The sequence below is a fragment of the Canis aureus genome, chromosome 11 (assembly GCF_053574225.1).
Source record: "Canis aureus isolate CA01 chromosome 11, VMU_Caureus_v.1.0, whole genome shotgun sequence".
Taxonomy (NCBI): domain Eukaryota; kingdom Metazoa; phylum Chordata; class Mammalia; order Carnivora; family Canidae; genus Canis; species Canis aureus.
In genome coordinates this window covers 2,445,732-2,470,976 of record NC_135621.1, presented here as the reverse complement: position 1 = coordinate 2,470,976, position 25,245 = coordinate 2,445,732, and the positions used below count along the sequence as shown (strand labels likewise).

General features: G+C 50.0%; 1 protein-coding gene across 10 annotated transcripts; it reads right to left on the bottom strand.

Moving 5' to 3' along the window:
- Positions 1 to 76: 76 nt before the first annotated feature.
- DGKA (diacylglycerol kinase alpha) lies at positions 77 to 22,408 on the bottom strand. 10 transcript variants are annotated; one of them, XM_077913300.1, is made up of 25 exons: positions 22,304 to 22,408; positions 22,076 to 22,194; positions 16,335 to 16,479; positions 15,847 to 15,920; positions 15,383 to 15,515; positions 15,057 to 15,131; positions 14,553 to 14,602; positions 14,115 to 14,189; positions 13,810 to 13,929; positions 13,585 to 13,699; positions 12,195 to 12,283; positions 11,947 to 12,066; positions 11,652 to 11,750; positions 11,363 to 11,446; positions 11,073 to 11,146; positions 10,838 to 10,912; positions 10,345 to 10,430; positions 10,164 to 10,253; positions 2,415 to 2,575; positions 2,105 to 2,169; positions 1,774 to 1,864; positions 1,176 to 1,374; positions 954 to 1,074; positions 697 to 757; positions 77 to 423 (listed from the first exon to the last, which is right to left on the bottom strand). In XM_077913300.1, exons 3-25 carry the CDS (start codon positions 16,396 to 16,398, stop codon positions 340 to 342), a joined length of 2,205 nt encoding a protein of 734 aa, XP_077769426.1. In that variant the 5' UTR covers positions 16,399 to 16,479; positions 22,076 to 22,194; positions 22,304 to 22,408; the 3' UTR covers positions 77 to 339. The 10 variants fall into 10 exon arrangements, with proteins under 10 accessions (XP_077769426.1, XP_077769424.1, XP_077769423.1 ...); XM_077913298.1 differs by lacking the exons at positions 22,076 to 22,194; positions 22,304 to 22,408 and adding exons at positions 17,556 to 17,603; positions 21,363 to 21,464; XM_077913297.1 differs by lacking the exon at positions 22,304 to 22,408 and having other exon boundaries at positions 22,076 to 22,258.
- Between the last annotated feature and the right edge of the window lie 2,837 nt (positions 22,409 to 25,245).

Sequence of the window (25,245 nt, the reverse complement as noted above, 5' to 3'; positions counted from 1 at the left end):
CTTCTTTGTTTTTTCTTGCTCCTGGGAGAATCTATGTCATTTAAGGAAGTGTACATTTACTTAACAGATACCCCAGTGAGGGGAAAAAGTTATTTTATTCAGATGAGGCACTTTCAATGTATGTGTTAGTGGCATGTGGGTGTGTGTGCGCACGTGCACGCGTGCACACACATGTGCATGGAGAATAGTGGAGGTGGTACAGGATAATAAATACTGTGAGGGTGAAGGAACACTCCCCTGAGCTGGCAGGAGGTGTGGCAGCAATGTACAGAGCCTAGGAGGAGAGTCCAGGGATGATGAGGTGGGTTCAAGGCTGGCTTGGAGGCTGAAGTGTCCCCCTCAGCATAAGAAGCCAAAGAAATTGGAGGAGCGAGGGGGTGGGCCCACAAGCATGGGCATCTGGTTCTTGTGGGTGATCTTGATCTGGAAGGGAAGGGGGCATGTTCAGAGGCAGGACCTGGACCCTTGAGGCTGGAGCAATAGAGATTTGGGGAAAAATCTGTGGCGTTAGGGTGAGTTGCCAGGGTCCTAGAGAGGCCATGTCAGGAAGGCCAGGGGCTAAGAAATCATGATTTGGGAGGAATGGTGCACAGGGGAATTTTAGACATTGAGATGAAGTAAAGTAGCTGTGGAGTGGAGGCTTAGGATCCATGAAGCCTGAGGGTTCAGTTTTGGGCAGGCACAGGCGATACTCACTGTACAGGGCGACTGCATCCAGGGTTCTCCATCAATTTGCATGGGGAGGGTTTTTGTGGTGCTGTGGGAGGCCAGAGCAGATTGGTGGAGATTTCTTTACCAACTGAATACCAAAACTCTGTTTCTTAGCTTGGTTTTGAGAGCCTTTGTTACTGAGGAAGATCTCCTAGTAAAGCTCCTCCCTACCATCCCCATGACCCTTCTGCTCTCCTGGTCCTACTCCTTTTCTCAGAGCCCCTGGCCAGAGTTTTCCTTACTGGAAGGTGATTTCAGAGCACTTGGCCAGCCGACGTCCAGCATTCTTGAGCTTGGTATATATCTGGCCCATCTCAATTGCACCCTCCAGCCCAACTACTTCCAGCCGTTTGTCAGTCAGGTCTGGGGGTGGGAAATAAGATATGTTTTGCAGGAGCAGGGTGCCTCCAAAGGGAGCCACACCTTCCCCTCATCCTGCCCACTCAGCTCCCAAGGCCACTCACCTGGTACACAGGTTTTCAGGATGTCTGGGTCAGTGATGACTTTAGCTGCAGGGCCTAAGGCCTGGTTGATCCCATGGATATCTCCATGAGGTTTCTTGGTATCACCCCAGAGGTTGGAACCACCATGCATGCTAGGGATGTTCAGCACCGCAATGCCTTCTAGGGACAGGTTGCTCAGATCCAGTGGTTTCCCACAGATCTGAGAAGAGGAGAGCACAAATCCTCACCTACTGGCATAATTGTGGATGCAACCCCTGCATCCAGCAGATGATGCCTTCTAGGGACAGGTTGCTCAGATCCAGTGGTTTCCCACAGATCTGAGAAGAGGAGAGCACAAATCCTCACCTACTGGCATAATTGTGGATGCAACCCCTGCATCCAGCAGATGACAGACTGGGAAGGCCAGGAGTTGGGGATTTGCAAAGGATGAAGGGAAATAGGGACCAGTGTATTGAGAACTCGGGAAATTGGAATTGGAGAGGTGGGAGGTCAAAGTATAGGTTCAAGAATAGGGGACGTTCCTGAGGGCACCTGTGGAGGAAGAAACTAAGGTATAAGAAACTAAAAAGCATGTACGGTTGGGTCTCATCACACCCACCTCAACTGTCAAAGACTCCTCCAGTTTTTTGCATGTTGAGAAGATAGATTCAGAAGTGGCGAATTCGAAGTACCAGAGCTTGTTCTTCATTCTGTGTCAGCCCCACGTAAGACCCAAAGAGACAGGGGACAAGTTATACAGTGCTGGCAGAGAAGAACTAAGTGACAGGGAAGGACATTGGCCTCCTACTCAGGTCCTTTAAGGAAGAGGATGGCTTTGGTTGAGGGAGGGGCTTCTTAGAGGTGCCACAGCCTAAGTGCTCTGAGTCAAACTTGGCCACAATCTGGTCCCTGCCACTGAGTGTGTCCACACCCACCCCCCTTTACCTCACCTGCTGTTGAACTTCTCAGGATATTTCTCTCGCATGATATGGAATCGGTGAGCAATAGAGGCATCCTGGGGAATTCAGGGCACTAAGATCAGAGGACTGCCTCCTTCTCAGCGTGGAATACTCTTTAACTCCCCCATTTGGCAACAATGTGTCCCATGTTCTTTTCTTGCAACTCACTCCACTGTATCCCACTCCCCATTTCTCTGTGTCACAGCTCCTTTAATCTCTCTCTTTTCTTCCTAACCAGCTCTAGCTTCTCCCTGGTTGACCCGTACTTCCTCCCTAGCCCTCACACACCCACTTCACTGACCACACCGATGGAAAAGTAGTTATTGATGATTTGAAAGGGGACTGGGTCACTCTTTTCTTCAGTTTGTTGAGGTATCACCTCCACGGACCATCGATCCATATGTACCACCTTACTCATCTCTAAATCCTTGAGGATCTTCCCCAAATTCTGTCCCTCATATCCTAAGGATGGGGAAGAAGACAGGTTAGAACTAAGCCATGGATCTCAAAGGGCCCTCTTCTCCTGGCCCCACAAATTTCCAGAGATCCTCTGCCCTGCTTCTGAAGACCTTTCTAGCCCTAGCCGGTGAAAGGGCAGGGTGCTTGGTCATAGCTCCCATGGACCAATCTCTCTCTCTTTTTTTATTGTTATTTATTTTTAAAGATTTATTTATTTATTTATTTATTCATTCATTCATTCATTCATGGAAGACACAGAGAGAGAGACACAGAGACACAGGCAGAGGGAGAAGTAGGCTCCCCACAGGGACTCAATCCCAGGACCTCGGGATCATGACCTGAACCAAAGGCAGATGCTCAACCACTGAGCGACCCAGGCTTCCTCTCTCTTTCTTTAAATGTAAGCTCTACGCCCACTGTGGGGCTCAAACTCAGGATCCTGAGACCAAGAGTGGCAGGCTCTACTGATTGAGTCAGCCAGGTGCCCTCCTATGGACCAATCTTAAGGTCAGCCCCTGCTGACCCTTTTCTCCACACTGTCTTAGCGAAAGTTTCCAATGTGTGTAGACATCTAACAATAACACCAAAGTTCATCTGAAAGATTAGAGGAAACAGCCAGGAAAATGCAAAGTGCTGAAAAAGATGAGTGATGACTAAGGATTCCCTCTCTCCCACACACTTCCTTTCCCTATTCTACTAGAGAGAACACAGTATGAAGCAGTGGTGTCAAAACTGTGATACTGGCACAGTGAATAGAATAAAAAGTTCAGTAGTAAAGAATAGAGTGCCCACAAATAGCCTCAAGTATTTTTGGGAATTTAGTATATGATGGCATTTCAAAGACATGGGAAAAAGACAGATTACTCAATAAAGGGTGCTTTATGTAGAAGTCATTCCTTATACCAAAATAAATTCAAGATGGGTCGCAGAATTTAAATGTAAGAAAGTGCAATAGAATTTGTACTAGCAGAAAACATGAGTGAGTACACGTTTTTTTAAATCTTTGTGTGGAAAAGGCCTTTCTAGAGCATAATACAAAACTGGGAGCCAAAAAAGGAGAAGACTGATAAATACAATTGTATTAAAAATTAAAACTTCCTGGGGCACCTGGGTGCCTCAGTCAGTTGAGTGTCCAACACTTGGTTTTGTTTGTTTGTTTTTTAAAAAACTTTATTTGATAGAGAGCACAAGCAGGGGGAGTGGAAGAGGAAGAAGCAGGCTCCTCGCTGAGCAGGGAGTCCAATGTGGGGCTGGATTTCAGGACACTGGGATCATGACCTGAGCCCGAAGGCAGACACTTAGCCAACTGAGCCACCCAGGAGCCCCATGATGCTTGGTTTTGGCTAGGGTCATGATCTCAGGGTTGTAAAGTCGAGCCCCACATCAGGCTCCATGCTCAGTGGGGAGTCTGCTTGGGATTCTCTCTCTCTCTTTCTCTCCTGTTGCCCATCCCCTTGCTCTTTCTCTCTCAAATAAATAAATCAATCTTTAAAATTTAAAACTTCTGTATGGTTAAATAAATAAACATACACCTTAAAAAATACAAACTAGGAAAAAATATCTGCAGCACATATAACAGACTAACTTCCTCAACATTTAAAAAATGCTTATAAATTACTAAATCTAAAAAAATCAATAAAAAATGGGTAAATAACACAAATAAGCCGATCATAGAAGAAGAAACGCAAATGACCAATATGCAGATAAAGATGCTCAGTACTGGAACGCCTGGGTTGCTCTGTAGGTTAAGCATCTGCCTTAGGCTCAGGTCATGATCCCAGGTCCGGGATGGAGCACCTCACTGGCGGGCTCCCTGCTCAGTGGGGAGTCTGCTTCTCCCTCTCCCTCTGGCCCTCCCCCTGCTTGTGCTCTCTCTCTCTCAAATAAATAAAATCTTTAAAAAAGAAAAAGATGAGGATCCCTGGGTGGCTCAGCGGTTTGGCGCCTGCCTTCAGCCCAGGGCATGAGCTTGGAGTCCTGGGATCCAGTCCCACATCAGGCTCCCTGCATGGAGCTTGCTTCTCCCTCTGCCTATGTCTCTGCCTCTCTCTGTCTCTCTGTCTCTCATGAATAAATAAATAAAAATATTTAAAAAAGAAAAAGATGCTTAGTATTACTAACAATTAAAAGAATTGTAAATTAAAACAATTAGTTACCTTTTTGTTGCCTATTATATTGACAAAGTATAGAGTGATTGAGAAAACCAAGTGTTGATGAGATTATGAATAAACCAGCACTTTCATGTACTGTTAGTTGGAGCATAATTTGGTATTTCACTTTTGGAAGACAATTTGGCAATTTTTATCACAATATTATCAAATTTTATCAAAACAAATATTTTGATACAGCAATTCCACTTTAAGGAATTTCTCTTATAGACACAGACACACATGTGAACAGAGATGTGTGTACAAGGATGTTTGCTGAGGTACACTCTAAAACAACAAAAAACTGGAAACAATCTAAATGCCTGTCAACAGGGAAAGTGTTATATAAATTATGACAAATCTATGCCAAGAAATTATATATAGCTATTGCATACAGAATGTAATCTCTATGTACTAACATGGAGAGATCTCCAAGACATATTATTCAATGAAAAAAGACGTCCTAGAACAATTTTTGTAGTATGTTCCTATTTACGTTTGTTAAAAGTTATGTGTGTGTGTGTGTATAAAAACAGGAAAATTAATGCAAATAAGACACAGTGGTTATCTCTGGGGAGGGGTGTGGAATGCGGTGGGGCATAGGAGGAGACCTATATGTGAACACTTACACGTTTTACTTTGTAAAGTTTTTTACAGTGAACAGGTACTGATACATTATTCGTGTAACTTTTATTTATTTTTTATTTGTGTAACTTTTAAAAAGGAAATAACTAGTTAAATAGAAAATATTCATACTCTTTGAACCAGCAATTCTATAAATATCTCCTAGAGAAATTCTCACATCTGTGTGAGTGCGGAAATAAACGTGCAAGGTGTTTCACTGCAACACAGTTTGTAATAAAAAACTGACCACTACCCAAATGTCTATCAATAGGGCACTAGTTAAGTAAATTATGGCATATTCACACAATGGAATGCTACTAAGTAATAAACAAAAAGAGTGAGGTAAATCTGACTACATCAAAAAATAATGATAACCAAAATGAACTGTTTAGTTAACATAAAGAAAAGCATCAATAGTGATCTCATTGTTTAGGAACATATTAGTATGTGCCTAGAAAGAAAATATGGAGGAATAGATTCCAAAACTTTTTGGAATAGATTACAGGGAAACTTTTTGGCATGTATATTTGAAATGTTTGAATATTTTTTACCACAAGCATGTTTTATTTTTGTAATCAGGAAAAAAAATGATTAAAAAAAGAAGTCTCCACTTCCTCACATTCCACTAATGGTTCAACCCACTGTAATTTGCCTTTCACCATGCCACCCTGCTGAAACTCTTTTGGCAAAGATGGCCAATAATTCCTGCCAAAACCAACAGTATATCTTTAGTCTCATTTTAACTCATGAAACTCCTCATTTGGCCTCTAAAATACTATTCTCTAAGCTACAGAGAACCCTCTCTGACTCTTCCTTCTTGGTGTCTGTGGGAGGCAAATTATTGCCCTTCAAAGATGTCTGCAGTCCTTTTTTTCCCCCTTAGGATTTATTTATTTGAGAGAGACAGCACTTGAGCATGAGTGGGGCAGGGGAGGGGCGGAGGGAGAGGGAAAACAGACTCCCTGCTGAGCTGGAAGCTGGACCTGAGATCTTCCCATCTAGAGATCATGACCTGAGCCAAAAACTTGAGTTGGACGCTCAACCAACTGAGCCACCCATCTTTTTTTCTTAAGATTTTATTCTTAAGAAATCGTTACATTTGACGTGGGGCTAAAAACTACAACCTCAATATCCAGAGTTGTATGCTCTACGGACTGAGCCAGCCAGGCGCCCCAAAGATGTCCACATTCTTATCTCCAGAGTCTGTGAATATGTTGCCTTATATGGCAAAGGGACTTTGCTAATGTGATTAAATTAAGGATTCTTCTTTTTTTTTTTAAAGTAAGCTCTACACCCAACATGGGGCTTGAACTCATGACTTGGAGATCAAGAGTCACGTTCTCTACTGACTGAGCCAACCAGCTGCCCCTAAATTAAGGATTTTTTAAATGAGGAGATTATCCTGGATTATCTGGGCAGGCCCAGTATAATCACAGGAATCCTTATAAGTGAAAGAGAAAGGCAAGAAATAAGTCATGGAAGGCGATGTGACAGTGGTTGGAGTGGTAACCAGCAATGGCTGGTTGGAAGTGGAACCATGAGACCAGGAATGCAGGCAGCTTCTAGAAACTGGAAAAGGCAAAGCAAAGAATTCTCTCCTAGAGCCTCTAGAAAAAGGCTGCTAACACCTTGATTCTAGTGCAGTGAGACCTATTTTGGACTTCTGACCTCCAGAACTGTAAGATGATAAATTTGTGTTGTTTTGGGCAACCCAGGTGGCTCAGCAGTTTAGCGCCGCCTTCAGCCCAGGGTGTGGTTCTGGAGACGGGGGATCCAGTCCCGCATCAGGCTTACATGGAATGGAGCCTGCTTCTCCCTCTCCCTTTGTCTGTGTCTGTGCCTCTCTCTCTCTGCATCTCTCATGAATAAATAAATAAAATCTTTTTAAAAAATTGTGTTGTTTTAAGCCACTATTTATGGTGATTCGTTATAGTAACAGTAGTACGTGAACAAAGACTTTTTTATTTATTACTTTTAAAAAGATTTTATTTATTTATTTGACAGAGAGAGAGCACAAGGAGGGGAAGCAGCAGGCAGAGGGAGAGGGAGAAGGCTCCGCTAAGCAAGGAGCCTGACTCAAGGCTCAATCCCAGGACCCCAGGATCATGACCCGAGCTGAAGGCAGACGCTTAACCAACTCAACCACCCAGGCACCCCCAAGACTTCTTTAATAATGGATTTTCCTCTGCTCAACTGTTAAATAGGGTGTTTTACTAGGATGTTGCATCCTTTCCCTGGGTAAGCATCTATTCTCAGGATGTCAATTACTTCCTAGGAGCAGATGACTCTCAAACATGTATCTTTCTTTTATTTTTTTATTTTTTTAAAAGATTTTATTTATTTATTCATGAGAGACACAGAGAGAGAGAAAGAGGCAGAGACACAGGCAGAGGGAGAAGCAGTCTCCATGCAGGGAACCCGACCCGACATGGGACTTGATCCCGGGTGTCCAGGATCACACCCTAGGCTGCAGGCGGCGCTAAACCGCTGCGCCACCAGGGCTGCCCAACATGTATCTTTCTAATACCTATTTGTCACTGTTCAGTACACATTTCCATCTGGGTGCTCCACTGACACCTCAACTTAGTATGTCCAAAATGGAATTCATCTTCCTTAAACTGGTCCTCGTCCTATATTCTCTATCTTTTTTTCTTAAAGATTTATTTATTTATTTATTTATTTATTTATTTATTTATTTATTTATGATAGGCACAGAGAGAGAGAGAGAGAGAGAGAGGCAGAGACACAGGCAGAGAGAGAAGCAGGCTCCACGCCAGAAGCCCAACACGGAACTCGATCCCGGGACTCCAGGATCGCGCTCTGGGCCAAAGGCAGGCACTAAACCGCTGAGCCACCCAGGAATCCCCCTATATTCTCTATCTTAAATGGCATCCCAAATGCTCACCCCACAAAATAGAAAATGTCCCACACTTGTCTTTACCTCCTCCTCCACAACTCGTTAGTTACCAAGTATTGTGGTTTCTACCTCATAAACTGCACTGCTGTTGCCTTTGTGTTTGTGTTCAGCATGTTTTGACCAGACTATTCCAATACAGGTAGTTTCTTATCCTGTCTCCTTCCTCCAATCCATCCTACACAGAGCTCCCACTGTGGTACTCCTTTCATCTCTTCTTCAAATCTTATGATTTTTTTTCCAATATCAACACAAATTTTCATTAGTGTTGTATTTATATCATTATTTTGTGATTTATGTTGAATTGGCAGAAACTGCTATGAGAATATCATTTGCAGAACATGCAGTGAACACCCAAAATACATGATTTCAAAGTGTCTAATATTTGAAGTAAACACAAAGTTAGATGTTGAAGATTTAAAAACTGACCGGGGGCACCTGGGTGACTCAGTCAGTTAAGCGTCCAACTCTTGATTTTGGCTTAGGCCATAATCTCAAGGTCTTGTACCCACAAAGGGCTCTGTGCTCATCAGGGAGCCTGCTTCTCTCCCTCTCTCTCTTCCTCTCCCTCTGTCCCTCCCCCTGCTCACATATGCCCACTCACACACTTTCTCTCAAATAAAGAAATCTAAAAACAAAAACAAACAAACAAACAAACAAAAAAAAAACTAGCAAAAAAAATTGGTCAGATATGTATATATGTAATATTTAGATTAAAATATGCAGGATATGTTTATATCCAAGAATAATATCTTATACAACAATTTGTATTATATAGAGAGAATATAACTTATATATACATCTCCCTATTTTTCTCATTGAGTTACATTTTTCATGAGTTCAAGAGTTCCCTATGCTTCCAGATTTGCACATTCAAATGCCTCGGTGGCTGGAAAGGTGAAGTGAATGAGTGAATAGCAGGGAGCTGAGAAGATAGTGGTAAACTGAAGAATATATGACCCACTTCTTAGAAATAAGCAAGGTTTAAAAAACTTTAAACACTGCAAGGCAAACAATGCAAAACAATACAAATCATTTCTGTGGGCTGTCCGCTTTCAATCTCTGGCAGGATAAAGTCAAAAAGTCCTCAGCACGGCATTCACGATCTGGCCCTGGTATGACTCAGTCCTTCCTCTCCCCCTTCCCCACCTTGCACTGCATGTGCCAGTCATAATGAAGGACACACACTTTCCCTCATGCATGTACTACTAGGCTTTTGGTGGCTCCTCTGGCCTCACACAACTTCTTCTACCTAGAATGCCTGTCACTCTCCTAGCAGACCTGTATTCCATAACTTCTGCAAGATCTCAGGGCTGGACTCTGAGTCCAACAGCCTCAAATGAAGACACCTCAAACTCAACCTGTCCCACCCTGACCTCTTTATTTACCAATACCAACCCCTGAACTCTTTCTGTTTGAAGGGAGACTAGAAAGTCTAGAAATCAGAGTTTATTTAAGAGACTGTTGCAATTGACTTGGGAAGAAATGATTATGAATGAAATGGTGACCCCTGATTGATTGGCTGAGTGATTGAATGAATCATGGCCAAGCTCCCTGCCAGCTGTATCACTTAACATCTGGCTTAGTTCTTGTACAACCTTTCTTATTCCCACACTGTCCTCCATATTCCTTGATTCTCTGAGCTCTCTGCATTGGTTGGGGAGAAATAGAAGGATGTTTTTAGGTATATGGGGAAGAGGACTGTCACCTTTGACCCTTCTAGATTCAGACTGTGGTCCTTGATTCTTTCAAAGCTTTCTTCCTTGGGGACAATCCACTTTGGTAATCACCCATCTGTGCCTCCCTTCTTCCCCAATCCTCTTTCCATAACAATGCCTTTCTATGTGCCTTTCCCTTTCTACCCAACTCCCCCTATCTCCCAGAAAAATAATTTCTAACCACTTACCTCCTCCCCATCTCAGGCAACGAGCCAGATCATTTCCAGTGCCCAGGGGCAACACAGCAACGGGAGGCACAACAGGCAAGTTGGCTTTGTCTAAGGAGGCAGGTCAGGAGATGGATGGAGGGAGTCAGCTCTAGAAGGCCAATCCCCCAGTGCCCTTCCTAGAACCTCTCCCCGTACTGACCTATGGTCTCTAGAATCCAGCCTACTGTGCCATCTCCACCACACACCAAAATCCGGCAACCAGGAACATCCCTAAAGAATCTGAGCCTGAGAGAAAAGGAGAGAGAGAAGATGAGGAAGGACTATAGGATTGAGTCTACCAACTCTGGGACAGGCACATGACTTCTTATCTCTCATTCCTTATGACCCCCTATCCCTCTGTCAAAAGACTTGTTTCTGTTCAGATCAGAGAAAAAAAAATACAATGGGGAAAGTTATAGCCACTCCTGAGTAGTTAGGGAGAAACTGGTATCCTCATGTTTTGAGATCAGAACAAAGATGAACCAGAAGACTCAGGGGTAGGGGCTACCCAGTGACACTCTCGTAAAAGCAGCGTTCTGAATTCTGCTTTCCTGGGGTCCCCTAGCCCTGCCCTCCCAACAGGTACTCTTCTCTGCCCTCCCCTAACATACACAGGCAGACTCATACAGATACAGCCCCTAACCTATACTCACCCTGGCTCAGGACCATCCTTTAGGAGGTTGAATACCTGTCGAGGATTTAGTAGATACTGGAATTTCCAAAGCACCCTGTATGAGGGAAAGAGGAAAGTTTATGGTAGGGGATGGAGAGTCTGTATTCCACCCTCTTGATGTCCTCCTCAAGGTATGTCCCCTCCATACACACAGATTCCCAACCTCTATTATTCCTTTTTCTCCATCTTAGAAGACCCAGTGTATCTCTTCTCACCTCTCCCCCTGCTTCCCGCCACTCTTAGGGTTGACGAAGACCAGAAGTGGGTGGGTATTAGGTACAGGATCAATCTGCATTTGGGAAAAAACAAGGGTAAGCAAAACAGGATTTTGTCAGAGTTGAGATGGGCCCTGGAGACAGTGGCAGAAGGCTGGCCTTCCCTCAAGATGCCTTCCCCCTCCCTACCACAGTGGGGCTTTCAGAGAACAAGCGCCATTCCCCATGTTTCCCACTTCATCCCCACCTATGAGGGCTCCAACCAAGAAAAACCCACCCCCTACATGTACCCGCAGAGCCTCAAAGGTGCTCAAATTTAAGTCATCCAAGGTCTTCTGGCTTGTTTTGCTAATTTTACGCTCCTGTCCAGAGGCCTAGAAAGGGAGGAAGGCAAAGGCAAGGAAAACTGGATTATATATGAATCCCTGAACAGATGAGCATCTGACTTGAATCCTAAAAGTATAGGCTCTCTGCTATAAATGGCATGGGGTGTGTGTGTGTGCACGCGCGCACGTGTGTGTGCATGTTTCAATCAGGCACTCCTCCTGTCCCCTCCTAGCCACTGCCCAAGGGTCTCACCAGGACACTGGGATAAATGGAAGATGGAGGCAGGATGTGATCCCGGAGCAGCCCACAGTCACACTCATGACCCATGGCTTGCAGGCAGTCATCATGAATCTGAAAGACAAGATGGGCACGCAGACATCATGGAGGGAACCCCATCACCTCTCGAGTTGAGGGTCTACTACTGGAAAGAGAGCCCTTGGGAGCAAGGGCAACTGTGGCTCTGAGGGAGATGCAGTCAGGGAGAGCAGGGCAGAGAGCAGTTTAAGGGAGGGGCCCCACCGCGGCTGGAGGAGAGCTCCCAACTGACCTCTAGGTGGCACCACACACAATGCAGTCCAACTAGACTGTGGTAAATGCGGATCTTCTTCTGACACCGGTCACAACGGCCAGACACACAGCCTCCTCTCACCCACACATGTGACTGGATCTTGGGGAGAAAGGCAGCCAATGTCTGAGAGGGTCTGGGCAGGGACTAGGGGAATGCTGAGGACAGCAACAGGCCAAGGGCTAGGGCCAGGTTGCGGGTGGTATTGGGGTGGGCGTGGGATCACTCACACCAATGTCCTTCCGAGACTTGGCATAGGTGCTGACTTCACAAGGCAAAGCCTTCATGGCACACTGGTCATGAACGACGTACTTACAGACTGTGCGAGAAGGAAGAGGATCAGAGCCTTAGTTGCAGCCCTTCCCTCTATTTCCTTCTCACCTGAGTAGAAGATGGGATCATTCACTGAAACAAGACCTCCAAGCCCTTGCTGCGAGAGTGTGGTAGAAAATTAAATTTCGAGGTGGGGGCTCACTTCTAAGACCTGTGCCCTTTGGGGATCCCTGGGTGGTGCAGCGGTTTGGCGCCTGCCTTTGGCCCAGGGCGCGATCCTGGAGACCCGGGATCGAATCCCACATCGGGCTCCGGGTGCATGGAGCCTGCTTTTCCCTCTGCCTGTGTCTCTGCCTCTCTCTCTCTCTCTCTCTCTCTCTCTCCGACTATCATAAATAAATAAAAATTAAAAAAAAAAAAAGACCTGTGCCCTTTGGTCACTCTTCCCCATAAAAGAGCAATTGCTACCACATGCCGACGCCCACTCCTGCTATATGCCAGGAGCTCAGTTGGTAGATGTAAAGGAGGCCTAATAATTTTAAAAATTATTATTTACTTTTAAAATTATTTAAAATCAGCAGCTAATTTTTATTGCAGACTTAATAGCAGGTACATGCACCATGTGAAGTACTCGTCTCACATCCTATTTAATGCTCACAATGACCTCATTTTTAGTTGAGAAAACCTCATTTTAAATTGAGGCTTAGGGGGCAGCTCCGGTGGTGCAGTAGTTTAGTGCCGCCTGCAGCCCAGGACGTGATCCTGGAGACCCGGGATCAAGTCCCGTGTCGGGCTCCCTGCGTGGGGCCTGCTTCTCCCTCTGCCTGTGTCTCTGCCTCTCTGTGTCTTTCATGAATAAATAAAATCCTTAAAAAAATAATAAATTGAGGCTTAAAGACGTTACGTGGCTATGTTGTACACCTGAAACTCATGTAACATCATGTGTCAACTATACTTCAAGAACTAAAGAAAGTAAAAAAAAAAAAAAAAAAAGAACTAAAGAAAGTGAGGGTGCCTGGCTGGCTGGCTCAGTCGGTTGAGCACCTGCCTTCAGTTCAGGTCATGATCCCAGATCCTGGGATCGAGTCCCACATCAGGCTTCACACTCATTGGGGAGTGGGGAGTCCGCTTCTCCCTCTTTCCCCGCTCATTGCCATTCTCTCTCTCAAATAAATAAATACAAATCTTTGGGGGAAAAAAAGGAAGAGAAAGTTGCATGGCTCTCCCACGTAACTAGTCAATGCAGAGCCCAGGGTTCAAACCCAGATCTCTCTTAAGGTCAGAGCACCACCCCTGCAGATAGCTGGCCTGCCCCTCTGCCCCCAACTCTGGGGCCCCCTCACTCACGGTTGCAGCTCAGCCCCTGTTTGCCAAGCCCAATGCTCGACTCGCACAGGTTGCAGTAGACCGGTCGGGGGAACCTCTTGGGTCTCCACATGTGCTGCCCATTGTCCTTCAGAGTCTGGGAGGACACAGCAGATGCTAGGGAGGGTCAAGCCCTTAGAGTGCCCGCCTCTGGCCGACACAACCCAAGGCAGCTCTTACTGATCTTCACAAGCCTCTCCTACTTACCATCTCCAGACCCAGCAGCACTAGCAGTGGCACGGTGGTGGCCCCAGCCCGGAGCCACTCAGCGAGGGAGACAGAGCCGCTGCCGTCATAGTCAATTTCTTTCATCATCTCCTGAAGAATCTGAGCAGGGAATGAATGGACGGGACTTTTAGTATGAGTGGCCCCTCAGATCTGACACCTCTGCCCCCTAGCGACTTCCAGCCCAGGCCAAGGAAACCAGGCTGCCTGTCAGAGGTGGGGCTGGGTAGATTCAGGACTCACCCCGAGAGGGCACAGGGAGGGGCAGGACGGAAAAACTGCCTTACCGGCCTCAGTTCAGACACATCCCAATCCAGGTACTCAGCCACTCGCATCATCTGTATGATAATTCTGTCCACTTCCTGGGGGCCAAGAGGTAAGAGCCACAGCCACATCCCACCTCACTACCACCATACAAACTCTTCTCTAGAAATCAGGGTTCCTGGGGTCCACCCCAAGAGCCACCTCTCATTCTCAGGTGTTTCTGCCAAGTAAATGAGTGTCTCTGTGCGTTGGTATGTTTGCAAGGCAGCCTCCGATTCATGTCTCTAGCCTCCTCCTTTAGGAGGCAAGAGCTGGGGACCCACTCCCAAATGTAGTCCTGGAGGACTTGACTTTTCCCTCTAGCTTCCTCTGTTTCTTAAAATCCTGGAAGAGTTGGGACAGGGGGGCACAGACAAATGGACACATACTCCCTTGGCCGGCATACAGGTCCCCCAACTCACTGAGCTGTCCAGGATCCCATTTCTGTCCGTGTCGTACAGCTTGAAGGTGACTGTGGGGTGTTTTAGGGGGGCCAGGGTCAGTTTGTGAGGGATACCCCAAAATTTCATAACAGAATACACAGGGAAAAAAAGGATGGAAGAGATCTTTTAGATGAAGAGTCCAGAGCCTGATGCTGGGACTGAGAAGGGAGACAAAAGGGGCAGTGAAACAGGCCTGGATTACACCCTTGGTGAATATAATAGGGGAGACAACCCCACAACCTCAGAAGAACCCAGGCCACCCACATGAAAATGTACAGGATGTGGGACCTGGGGTGACCAAGGTGAATGGCATTAGGCATAAAGAGTCTAGGGGAACGGAGGAAATGGGCCCATTCTCTGGCCCCACCTTTGTCTGGCCCTGTCAGCCTTTAGGAAGCCTGAAAAAAGGAGGGAAGGAAGGCTGGGAGATACCCCTCTCCCATCTCCTTTCTTCCCCTCTCCCAGTCCAGGATGGCCACTCACATTCTAACTTGTCTTCTGGGCGGCCACCCTCCAAAAGGGAAAAGTAGCAGGAGACGTCACTGAGACACACCACATCTGCTTACAGAAAGGACAGCAGGTCTGAGGTTGGGGCTCTCTCCATCCTGCCTGGCTCCTCTCTTTTTCTCAGTCCCAACTCTTTCCTTTAACTGTCCTCCCTCCAGCTCCAAGACCAGCATTGCCATCCTCCATCTCTCTTCCTCAGCTCTGTCCCCAACACGTGACTCAACTCAACTCTCACCCCCAAAACCCATACTACTTTGACTTTTCTTCCGGAAGTCCAGCCAGTCCCACCTACTTGACCGTACCACGTATCACAGTGTCTTCTAAGCAGTGACCCGTCTTGAAGGATTGAAACAATGCCAGGCTTAGGTGATTGGGGACGTTATCTGCTTCCAGGTAGATTTTCAAAAATTGCTGGAATCCCTCGTACCCAATGGCCTATGATGAGAGCAAGCATTACCCTAGGGAGTAGGCAGGACGGGAGCGGGGACTGAGGAACTAGAAGTAGGACTGAGACAGTGAGTGCAGAGCGAAGAAGCACCCAAGGCGGACCCAAGAAACTGTGGTTTCTTCTTAAGGCTGAGTCTTCACTTATAATCTCTTGCTTTGTTCTATAGCAACAGCTGTGGTAACAATGGACGCTGGGGTATCCAGAGGGAGGACAGAAAAGGGGGGCCCAGAATCATCCCTGGGAGTTGGGAATCCCAGTGGAGCAGCGAACAAAGATGAGAGGAGTTGGTCAGGGAGAGGTTGCCCAGAGACCACTCACATCTCCTTGGAGATATTCTGACATTTCGCCCTCCTCGAAGAGCTTCAGGACATCGCTGACCTTTCTGGTGGAGTCTAGGGTGTGAAGAGGGCGCAAGAGCGTTAGTCTGGTTTGGCTCTCCCTGCCCTCCGCCAGAGTCGGCTCAGACACCCGACAGGAAGGCAGATTGGAGTGAGCCGAGGAAAGAAATTCCAAGAAGAAACCCAGAAATGCAAAGAGAAACCCCCGAGAACCACGCTTCAGATGCTGCAGAGTGGTGCCTCTGCTTAAGTGTCGTGTCTGAGACCTGGGGCAGGCAGTGGAGGTTCCGAGAAGGTGGGCGGCAGCTGCCACTGCGCCCAGGCCCCATGTCCCTCTGGCCTCTTCCCCAGCGCGGCCTCCCTCAGGAGCGGACTGTCTGAAGGCCACGGGGAAGTCAGGGGAGGGCGTGAGGAGCAGGGGGCTGTGCGCTGGTTTCTGCAGAACTTCAGGACGAGAGGAAGACTCACATTCCATGTACTTCTGCAGCTGGGCGAAATCACTGGGGCTTATCAGGCCCCTGTCGTTGGCCATCTTTCTCCCTTTCCTCAGGAGGACCACAAAGGCAGCTCGGCAGTACTTGTCGCGCCTGCGCTTAGGCTTCCAAGGGGCGCCCTGGGAGGAGATGAGAAGGGTGTGTGGTGCAGGGGCCGCTGGCGGCGCTTTCCTTCCGTCTCCTCCGTCGAGCCTCCACTCCTGCTCCCTTCTTCCCTCCTCTGAGTCCCTCCCAGGTCTCTTCCTTTCCCCCTGCACCCCTTCCCTAGGTCTGTCCCTCCCTAACCCAGTCTGTCCTCTGTCTCTGCTTCTCTGAGAAGCAGATAACGTCCCCTTCTCTGACTGATGTGTGGCTCTGTCCCCTCCATTTCTGGATCCTTCTCCAGCCCCCTGGTTTCTCCCCCAGCCTGTCTTGATTCATCCCCGGCCCCCCGCGGTCCACCGGTCTCTTCGTGTCTCTGTGGGGGTGTCCCTGGCCCGCTCCCGCTCTGCTCCGCAGTCGGGGCCTCCCGAGAGCTCTCTCCCATCCCGGATCCCACGGCCCGGGCCTGCGGGCGGTTCGCACGGTGTCGCCGGCGCGCCTCCCCGGCCACGATCCCATCCTGCGTGGCCCTGGCCCGGCCCCCGCCGCGCCCCGCCGCCGCCACCCGAGCCCCCCACGGCCCTCAACGACCCCAGGCGCCTCCGGCCCCGCCCGCCCGCGCCCCTCCGAGCTCCAGGCGCGCGACCCCGGAGGCCGCGGTGGGGGGGCGAGCTGCGGGGGGGCTCGGTCCGCGGCTGCGGCCTCCGCCCGGCGGGGAGCTGCCCGGGGTCCGGGGGCGGGGGGCAGCACCGGGGGCGGGGGCGGGGGGCAGCACCAGGTCCGGGGGCGGGGGGCAGCACGGGGGGCGGGGGCGGGGGCAGCACCGGGTCCGGGGGCGGGGGCAACACCGGATCCGGGGGCGGGGGGCAGCACAGGGGGCGGGGGCCAGCACGGGGCCCCGGCGGCGGGGGCCAGCACCCGGGGCGGGGGGCAGCACGGGGGGCGGGGGCCAGCACCGGGTCCGGGGGCGGGGGCAGCACGGGGCCCGGGGGCGGGGGGCAGCGCCGGGGGCGGGGGGCAGCCCAGGACCCCGCGGCAGCGGCGGCAGCGCGGCGAGTCTCGCTTAGCAGACCGCGCAGCAGCGCTAGGAGCCCGCAAAACCACAGCTGCTCACATCTGGCTCGCTTGCTCAGCTCTGATACCGCTGAGGGACCGGGCACATCTGTAAAATGGGAGGAATGATGCCCAAGTGCCACAGCTGTGAGGGCTGAGTCCAATAACGTATGCCAAGTGCCCGCGCCCACGGGCGACTGGCAGGTGCTGTACTGAAGCAGAACCACCGATCTTACTAGGTAAGGAATTCCTGGCAGAGCCATTCTTCTCATGAGGACACGGGAGTTCTCAGAGGGTGGGACCTCCCGAGGCAGGTGCTAAGTGGAGGAGTCAAAGCTGTACCCCAAGAACCTTGGGACGGGCCCTGCCGGTCTCGTCGCCCCCCCGTTCCACTCCCCCCCGCCCCGCCTTCTCGTCCCGCTGCCCTCCTTGCCGCCCCCCAGGCCGAGCTCTTCCCCGCTCAGGGCCCAGACACCCGCTATTCTCTCCGCCTGGAACGCTCCTGCCCGCTCTCGGCGGAGCTGACCACTTGCTCAGCTGAAACGTCAGCTCCCTCAGGACACCTTCCCTGGGGTGCCCGAGGGGCTCCGTTGGTTATAGGCATCTGCCTTTCTTTTTTCTCTCTCTCTTTCCTTCTTTTCCCCTTCATTTTAAAGATTTTATTTATTCATGAGAGAGAGGCAGAGGGAGAAGCAGGCTCCCCGCGGGGATCCCAGGACCTCGGGATCACGCCCTGAGCCGCAAGCAGATGCTCCACAGCTGAGCCCCGGCGGTCCGGACACCTGTCTTTGGCTCAGGTCGTGATCCCCGGGCCTAGGGACTGAGCCCTGTCCCGCGTGGTGCTCCCTACGCAGGGGGAACCTGCTTTTCCCCCTCCCTCTGCCCACCACTCTGCCTTCTTGTGCTCTTTCTCTCTCTCTCTGTCAAGTAAATAAAAATAAGATCTTTTTTTTTTTTTAAAAAGGGACCTTCCCTGACCTTTCCCTCCTAAAGTAATCCCTGTCTCTTGCGTAGCACCTTCCTTCATTTCCTTCACAGAACTTATCAGGAGTGGAAATCACCTTGTTAATTTATTTGCTTTGTTTACTGTTTGTCTTCTCCCACCAAAATGTAAGTTCCACAAGGGCAGGCACTTCTCAGTATTGGTCACCACCATATCCCCACGACCTAGAACAGTGCTCAGCATGTTGTGGGCACTCCGTATTGCTTGTACAAATCCTTGTGCAAAGTTAGGGAGCCATATGTTGGAAAATATTAGTCCAAATACGGTTAAATGGGATGCTGGAGTAGCCATCCTGACAGGGAAATATGAAATAATTTGGAACACATAGAGGAGGTGCTAAGTAGATTTTTGTTAAAAGAATGAATTTTGCAAAAAGCACTTATTGTGGCACTCCATCTGGGGCTTCTGCTGCCCCTTTCCCACTCACTTAGCATTTTTTTGGGTAAGGCTCAAGGAGGCAGTTAGGGCCTACAGGAATTTCCTTTCTGATGGTGCAAGAATCATCTTTGCACCAAGGGGACCTTGGGACATCTCTGCTGTCCACGTCTGTGTAGTATACCATTCCTGCTCTGGGGGCTCTCTGGGAACACTAAGAGGGGGATCCTGAGACACCGATTATTCTGGAGAAAGGACTCCACCTCTCTGGCTCTTTTCAATGATTATAATCCAACTTCTACTGATCTAATGAATACATAATAGTCTTAGGGCTAATTGGGCCCGTATGGCTTAATTAGCCTCTGATTACCCCTGGGGATTCTTAGCTGGCTCCAAGTTTCTAGGAAATGAAATCTGAGAGAGAAAGTGACAAAGAGAGAGCAAAGGAAGGATAATGAACATGAGAGAGGACGCACCTCTCTTTTCATAATGACCCTTCAGGGGATCCCTGGGTGGCTCAGCGGTTTGGCACCTGCCTTAGGCCCAGGGCGTGATCCTGGAGTCCCGGGATGGAATCCCACATCGGGCTCCCTGCATGGAGCCTGCTTCTCCCTCTGCCTGTGTCTCTCCCTCTCTCTCTCTGTCTCTCATGAATAAATAAATAAAATATTAAAAAAAATAATGACCCTTCCTAGTCCCCCAGATCTTACGTGTGATTTATAGTAGAGGTTAAGAGAATGGACTTTTGAATGAGACAGGCATGGATTAGGCTCTTGGGTGGGTTATTTCATCTTCCTGAACCTGTTTCCTCATCGGTAAAATGGGTTCTTAGAGAAATCAGTCACACCATGGAGATTACGTAAGGTAACATGTGCGGTATACTTAGCAAAAGGTATGACACAGAGGAAGAACTCATAAATGTTAGCTGTTATTATCATTGTTGTCAGACAAAGATGGTACATAGAGAAACACATCTGGAGATTAGGAAAAATGATGTCTTTGACCCAGGAAGGCATCAATTCTAGGGACTCCCAGCATCAGTGAAGTCCAGTTGTACACTTCCCCCCTGTGTGTCATCTCAGGCGCAGACATGTAGTATCAGGATATTGCACTTTGCCTTCGGAAGGGTGAGGAGGTGGCTAGATACTAGACTGCTAGGGTCCAAGGACACCTCTGGGCTGGAACCTGGATATAAAGGCTCCTGGTATCTTTTCAGTTGTCCTCTCGACTTCTTTCACTCACTGAAAGTTTCTCACCTTTCACCCTGTTGCTGAAAGGCAATAAACTATAGGATCCTGCACTCTAACGAACTGGAACAAGCCCAATTTTGTCCTCCCTCCATCCCAGCCCTGAGGCTATAACCTGGGCTAGTCCAGGCGAATTCCAGGGTTGGGAGGGTGGGGTCTGCTGCCTGCCAGCAATGTGTGACTCACACTTCTTTTCCCTCCCCTGGCTTCCCTGTCCGCCCCTACCAATTTGAGGTGAGAAAGTAAGAAGTTGAGTTCGAGGCAGAGAATCCTAGAACATCCTCAGAGCTGGGAAGTACCGAATCTCACACTGTACAGAGGAGGAAACTGAGGCCCAGAGAGCCACAATCTCAGGGTCACATCCTGACTCTAGACATCCTGTCCTTAGTCTATCCCATTAAATCGTAGTGCCTCTGTTTTCTAGATCTGACTTTAAACAGTAAATACTAAAATTGCTGGTCACCGAGAGATAAATACGATTTCCAAGGCCAGTGCAAACATTTAAAGTTTCCTTTTTCACTTCAACATCCATCAGTCCCATTTCAAGTCTTATAAATTCACCATTATTCAAGAATCAGCTATGCCCCCAGAACATTCAGGCTGACCCCGCAAGAAACCCAAGAGGCCAGCCCATGCCGGATTACCTGGACTGCTGAATCCCTTGGCCACACCAGGGCCTGCGTCCTGCTTCTCTTGCCCAGGACTGAGGGAGGATCTATTCCTTCTTGCTCATCCCTGCTACTAGGCAGGGCCCCCGGAGAGGGAATCATTTTCCTTGAAATCTCAAAATTCGCTAAGCCTCCACAAACACTGCAGGTGGTTCGTGTTGCCCGGCTCCGGGGTGGCGTGTGTGTCGGTGTGTGTAGCACAGGGGGAAGTTACGGGGTTGGCAGGGTTGGGGATGTGGGTTCTTACGTTCTGAGGCCGGGGAGATGCCCAGTAAAATGCACGTTTCATCCGCAGGAGAGCCCATTTCCTCCATTTAAAGGTGAAAAGTGGGGTTCAGCCCCAGGTAGTTTCAGAAACTTCCCGGTGACAGGTGTGGGAAGGATGGGGAGGGGGCAGTTGGGGGCCAGGAGGCCAAGCGAGAGCCCTTCTGCCCCCGAGCGGCGCTGTGGAGGCTCCAGCACCGACTTCGCTTCGACTCGGGTCGCGAGGAGCCCGGCCTCCCCCTCCCTCCGCGCGGGCGGGCCGCCCCCCCCCCCCGGCCCCTGCCCCCCCCCCCCGCCCGCGGGGTCTCTACCTTGCTGCGGAGGGCGCGGCGGGAGCCGGGGCGCGGCGCTGGAGCCCAGGCCCGGCCGGGCAGGCGCGGTCGCCGCGAGGCCGCCCGGAGCCTGACGACACAGCTGCCCGCCCCCGGCCCGCCCGCCCGCCCGCCGCGCCCCAGCCCGCCCCAGCCCGCCCCAGCCCGCCCCAGCCCGCGCCCCAGCCCCCGCCGCCCGCCGCCCGCCGCCCGCCCGGGCCCCCCAGACCCCCGGGCTCCCGTCTGCGCTTCCCATCTTCCGCGGGGACAGCCCGCCGCCCCCGGCCTCGCCCCTCGCCCCTCGCCCGGCTCCCGGGGGCGCAGACGGCGGGGTCCGGCCCTCTGCTAACGGCTGCCGCCGCCGACTTCCCCTCCCGACCCCTTACCGTGCACCATCGACCGAATTCGTCCTCCGAACATCGCACAGCAAAGCCTAGGGTCCCAGAGTCCACACCCTGGGATACGAAGGCCCCCCTCCTCCCGCGGGCTCCGCACTGCTTCGCACCATTTGAGACCCCCTTTGCCTTTAGCTTTCTCACCTCCCTAAAACCCAAACCCCAGACTCTCAGGCTTGTTTTGCCCAATGTAAGTTTACCTCCTTCTCTCAAGACTCAGGGCCTTCCCTTAATTCTGGGTTTGGTGGTTCAGGTGCAGAGAGCACTGGGTCTGTGTCCACTCTTTCTCCATGCCCTGACACCCCCCCCCCACTTTACCTGCTGGCCTTCGGAGGTCCTTGGCCAAAAGTAGGGGTGAAAGAAGATCTTTTCAGTTCCTCCTGTCTGGAATCTGTTCAGAAGTTAAGGCTCTTGGGGCGGCATGGATGATGGTGAGGCTGGTAGTGAGTGCAAGGGAGATAGAGGCCTAGGACTTACTGGTAGGAACTGGGGACCCAGGCATCCTGCTCCCTGGCCCCGCCCCAACCCAGGCTAACCCCCTCCTACCCCTCATTGAAGTAGGGTACAGTAACAAGGGCTTGAGTTCCTGGAATCTTCCCTCTTACACCTGGTGATTGAAGAGAGGGGGTTGGGGGAGCTCTGACTGGAAGGGTATACAGTGTGGCGTGTGTCTGTTGTGTATATACATACACACACACATAATATATACATACTTTTGGTGGGGGTTGGAGAGAAGGAATGAATACATGAGGCCCTCTAGTGGAAACGGAGGGATCTAAGCAGTTCTTGATTGTTTCCATATAGGCTTGTTGGAAAAACTCCTCCATTTTTTTTTTTTTTTTTTTAATGATAGTCACAGAGAGAGAGAGAGAGAGGCAGAGACACAGGCAGAGGGAGAAGCAGGCTCCATGCACCGGGAGCCCGATGTGGGACTCGATCCCGGGTCTCCAGGATCGCGCCCCGGGCCAAAGGCAGGCGCCAAACCGCTGCGCCACCCAGGGATCCCAAAACTCCTCCATTTTTATGGGAAATGTAGCTGCTGAGTAATAGGGTTTGGGAGTACTGTTGCACCTGAGCTGGAGATCTGAGGGAGGCAGGGGTTGGGGAAGGTCTGTCACTCTGCTCCTGTCTCCCAGTCTTCAAAAGACAAGGGCCCTGCTACTCCCCATCCTTTATCTCCCCTTCCTTTAAAAAAAATTTTTTTTTTTGAAGTAACAGCCATACCCAGCATGGGGTTTGAACTCACAGCACTGAGATGGAGTTGCATGCTCTACCCACTGACCCAGTCAGAACCCCCATCTCCCCTTCCTATATGATCTCTTTAGTCATAAGGAATCAGAAGCACTTTTGAAGGCCCATTATGCATCAGGTCCTGTGTTTAGTTCTGTAGGACACCAAAGATATAGCCTAGCTTAAGAATTGTATCAAAGAGTGGCTTGGTGTGTGTGTGCATGTGTGTGTGTGTGTGTGTGTGTGTGTAAAGCTTCCCTACTCCAAGCCATCCTAAACATATAAGAAAGAACAAATTCCCTACAGTCTTCCAGTTTTCTGCCCCTGGACCTCTGATCTAGAAATCTGGGAATCATATAAGCCTAAAGGCACTCAGCTTTGCTTGCAAATAACACTAGCAGTGATACCCCCCTACATATGACTTGTGTTTTACACTCCATCATCCTTGGATATGTCTCTACTTGAAGTTAAATTGCTCCTATTGAGCCTTTTTTTTTTTTTTTTTTTTTTTTTTTTTTAGACTTCAAATTGGGGCATGGGGTGATCTCTCTAATAAGGAATAGGATGAAATCAGTCATACTCTAGGGTTCTTTGTGTCTTTTTTAGGATCTGTGCTCCATCAAACTTCCTCAGTTATTGGTGGGGGTGGGAGGGGAAGAAAGGCCAAGAAACATCTAAGGAGGAGGCGTATAATGTCTACTGTTCCAGGTGCTCATTTCTTTAATCAACCACATCATAAAAATCAGAAAGAAAGAAACCGCAGTGAACAAAGAGAAAGGAAAAAACAACAGCCTTGTTCTCCCCAGCCTCTTCTTTCTCCTCTTCCTTCTCAGGGTGTGTGTATGGTGGGGGTAGGGGGGTCACATCCGGGGCCCAGGGTTGGGACCCAGGCAGGTCTGCTGGGCACATAATAGCACAATTGAGTTTCACTTCCTGTCAACCCCAGAGCTGAGGCAAGATGTTTGGGGGCACAAGGAGGGGCCTAGGGTTGGTGACTTTAGGATTCTCTCTTGCAGAAAGGTCCATTGATCCATGCATCCCTCTAGTTAAAGGCTTCATTACGCATTCTCACCTCTAATAATCATTAATAACAAGACTAAGGACAAGATGCTGACCCAGTGAGGCTGAAGCCCAATTGTTGCAAGAGAGCAGGGGTTGGGGCACCTGGGTAGCTCAGTGGTTGGACGTCAGCCTTGGGCTTGGGTCGTTATCTGGGCATCCTGTGTCTCTGCCTCTTTATGTCTCTCATAAATAAAATAAATACAGTTAAAAAAAAAAAAAAAAGACAGCAGGGATTAAGAATGGCAGTGTTAGGGATCCCTGGGTGGCACAGCAGTTTGGCGCCTGCCTTTGGCCCAGGGCGCGATCCTGGAGACCCGGGATCGGATCCCACGTCGGGCTCCCGGTGCATGGAGCCTGCTTCTCCTTCTGCCTATGTCTCTGCCTCTCTCTCTCTCTCTCTCTCTCTCTCTGTGACTATCATAAATAAATAAAAAAAATTAAAAAAAAATCTTTAAAAGAATGGCAGTGTTAGAACATTGGGAATAACTGTGTATTGAGTGCCAATCAGTGCTTAAGTGAGTCTTTTAAAAATTTTTATTTATGTATTCACGAGAGACACAGAGACCCAGGCAGAGGGAGAAGCAGGCTCCCTGCAGGAAGCCCGGCGCGGGACTCGATCCTGGGACCCCGGGGTCGCGCCCTGAGCCGAGGCAGACGCCCAACCGCAGAGCCACCCGGGCGCCCCTAAATGGGTCTATTTGGGACCTTCTGAGCTGGGCCTCTGGTGCGAGACAGGAAGGTGGAGGAGGGGATGGACGACAAGCGACGACCTGAGAAAAGTTCAAAGCTTCCTATCAAAGTTTTAGGAAGTTAGGCGGTGCTCTCGCCTCTCTCAAGCGCGTGCGGCCTAGTGTCGGAGGTAGGCCCTGAGGCCGGGCCCTCGCGGTGCAGGGGACGTTAACGTAGCCGTAGCCGTAGCCCGAAGCGGGGGCCTGGGGGTCAAGGATCCGCAGGGAAGGGCAGCGCAGCGGGAGCGCGGAGCCAAGCCCCAGGAGAGGAGCCTGCCGCCGGCCGCTCCCGGGCTGCGGGGCGACCTCTGGGTCCCTCCGGGGAGCGGGAGGCACCGGCCGGCGGGCGGAGGGAGGGGCCCTGCACGCGGCCGGCTCCAGCTCGAGGCCCGGCGCCCAGACCTGCGCCAGGTTAATGAGACTCCAAGTGGCTCCGCCCAGAGGCCTCCGCCCTGCCCTCCGACCCCG

What these genes read in the sequence shown, in the direction of transcription:
- DGKA (XM_077913294.1), bottom strand. Translation starts at nt 20,889, where the DNA reads ATGATTCCCTCTCCGGGGGCCCTGCCTAGTAGCAGGGATGAGCAAGAA. An exon ending in CAAGGGATTCAGCAGTCCAG is followed by an intron (nt 16,480 to 20,763) that starts GTAATCCGGCAT and finishes ATCTCCTCCCAG; the next exon opens with GGCGCCCCTTGGAAGCCTAA. An exon ending in GGCGGGAAGCAGGGGGAGAG is followed by an intron (nt 10,913 to 11,072) that starts GTGAGAAGAGAT and finishes TCCCTCATACAG; the next exon opens with GGTGCTTTGGAAATTCCAGT.